General features: G+C 42.3%; 1 protein-coding gene across 1 annotated transcript in view; it reads left to right on the top strand.

Moving 5' to 3' along the window:
- The first annotated feature begins 639 nt into the window (after positions 1–639).
- The window catches only part of LOC107114561 (pancreatic alpha-amylase-like), a 28877-nt gene continuing 26958 nt past the window's right edge, over positions 640–2558 (top strand). The window contains exon 1 of the mRNA XM_015416099.1: positions 640–702. Within this exon, the coding sequence (XP_015271585.1) occupies positions 658–702 (45 nt within the window). The 5' untranslated portion in view covers positions 640–657. The remainder of the gene's footprint in view (positions 703–2558) is intronic.

Genomic DNA, 2558 nt, shown 5'->3' with positions numbered 1-2558 from the left:
TTATTTATTTTATTCCGTTTATACCCTGCCCTACTCCACAGATGGGCTCTGAGTGGCTCACAAGGTAAGATAAACATAACTTCTACATAAGATAAAACAATAAATAGTCGTTCATAAAAACATTAAAAATTTTGGTATGTTGTCTGGAGCTGACTAACACAACTAATCTTCTGGAATATTTCAAATAGCTGATGAATAAAAATAACGACTGTGCAACTGCAATGACGCCCCAGAAATAAACGGAACCAAACTTCAACTCTGTTCTTGCTTTTTTTTCTGTATGTTGACACACCTTTGAACCCTTCCAGATTTGGGTAGTTATGAAACATGTGTGAATTGTGCTGTGGAATCGGTAGGGCAGTAGCTGAAAATAAAGACTTCTGTTTGTTTTCAGCCAGAGTGAGCCAAAATGTTAGATTTCAAGAAGGAGGTTGCGCGGGGAGAAGAATCTCCACACTCGTGAGGCTATTAAAAACCTGCAAGATTTTCTTCGCAAAACACTAGAGGGCAGTAGCCAAAAGCGTATGCTCTGAATCGCTGCTGTAGAGCTTCGTTGCAGCGGAGATACGTCATCCGTTTCATCTTTCGTTGATTGGTGGCAATCAGTTCTCCGTGGAGTTGCAGCGGCGTATTGGCAAAGGGGAATTTATTCAGCAGATGGACGGAAGAGGCTATGCGGTGTGTTATAGGGCGACCAAGCAGGTATGTATTTGATTTCCAAATGCAGCCGGTCCCCTCAACTATAGTCTCCCCGTTGTGGCTGCAATGGGAGATGCTTCTCATTTTGCATTTATGGAAAACGACACATTTTCCCCGTCCCTGGGGAGGGCTTGTCAAGCAAGCCAGAGTTAAAGCCACCTCCCTTCTCCTAAGACCCAAACAAGCAAGGAGAAGGTTGCCAATAATAGAATCGGCGAAACATACAGAAGCAACTTTGAAGAATATAAACAAAATCTGATTTTTGTAAAAATATTTATAGTGATATCACTGTATATATAAAGAAACAGATTTTGTTTATAGTATTCAAGGTTGCTTTTGTATATTTGGTCAATACCTCTCTTCTCCTGGCAAGGCAATATTAGTTTTTGATGCTCCTGCAGATTCAGATTAACAATTCGCTTGAAGCTCCTAATATCGGAATTGGTTTTAATCATGGTGTGGAGCATATTTTATTTATTTCCTTCATTTATACCCTCAGTGGGGAGCCAACGTAACTTGCATCATTCTCCTCACCTCCACTTTATTCTCACAACAACCCTGCGAGGTAATGAAAACTGACAACATGCACTGGCCCAAGGTCACTTGGCAGACTTGCATGGCAGAGTGGGTATTTGAATCTGCATCTCCCAGATCTTTTTCAAATCAGTTTTATTCAATTTTCTCATTAACTCATTAACAACTGGGTTATGCAAGACAGGCATATACATATAATTAGCATATTTTTCGTTATACATACAAAAAGTGCTTTAATCAGTCTAATCTATACTGTGGTGAGGATTCTTTTCGTACAGTTCATACTATATATCAAACTGTGTATTGTGCTATAAACGCTACAAAAGGCGGAGAGTACCTATTACGTTGGGTATTGAATCTTTGGTAGTTAGGTATGATAAGATAGGAGCCCCAGATCCTAGTCTGACACTAACCACCACACTGGTTTTCAGTTTCTCAGGAAATAATACTTCAGGAGGACTATGATCAAGTTTTCATGTAGGTTATGGAGAACATAGTGAACCCCTGCCCTGCATGGCACTGGACCAGCTACCTCAGCCCAGGTTTCTAATCCATTGTGCAGAGTCAACCATGCTCATTGCTTCTTCCCTTCTTTCCTATGAACATAAGCTGTCGGAATGCTGGCATTCTTTCCAAATACTGATTAGCACTTTCACTACCAGAGAGCTAAGCGATGTGCCTTGGATCCATTTTATTTAAATATACTTGTATCCAAGGGCATAGACTTTCCAGTTTCGGGGGGGGGGGGGCTGGGGCTGGGCCAGAGGCATTGCTAAGTCATTTAAAGAACTGGGACCCAATGACATCATAGGGAGGAGCCAGTGACATCACAGGCCATTGTGGCAAATTGGACTTTTAATTCTTGGATCTATCTGCAGGTCAGATGTGTTTTGGAGTTAATCTATACTCAGGTATGCAGGGATTGGGTTCAAATTCATGCCAGTAAAATAGTGCAGCCAGCTGGAGGACGTAAGCCCTCTCTTTACTAGCCATGGTTCCCATCTGAATTGCACCCATGCAATTCAAGAAACTCCCAGAGTACGGCGGTTTATTTGACCAGCAAACAGAACCAGGGAAACTGCATCATATAGTTAGGTTCTTGGCCTGAATGTAAAGCTGCATTCAGACATAGTGGTAAATCATGGTTTGCTTAAAGCACACTATCTGCAACAAACTCTTTTCAGCAAATAGTAAATCCTGGTTTGAGTCCAGTGGCACCTTTAAGAGCAACAAAAGTTTGAACGAAATGCAGAGGTCATTTCGGGGGGGGGGGAACAGGGGGCGGGGCACATGAAAAAGCCCCGCCCCCTGCTTCCGGCCGCCCC

Source organism: Gekko japonicus, unplaced genomic scaffold (genome assembly GCF_001447785.1).
Source record: "Gekko japonicus isolate JY-2015 unplaced genomic scaffold, Gekko_japonicus_V1.1 scaffold303, whole genome shotgun sequence".
NCBI classification, from domain to species: domain Eukaryota; kingdom Metazoa; phylum Chordata; class Lepidosauria; order Squamata; family Gekkonidae; genus Gekko; species Gekko japonicus.
Note: the sequence above shows the minus strand (reverse complement) of the source record. Positions and strands in the feature narration are given on the sequence as shown.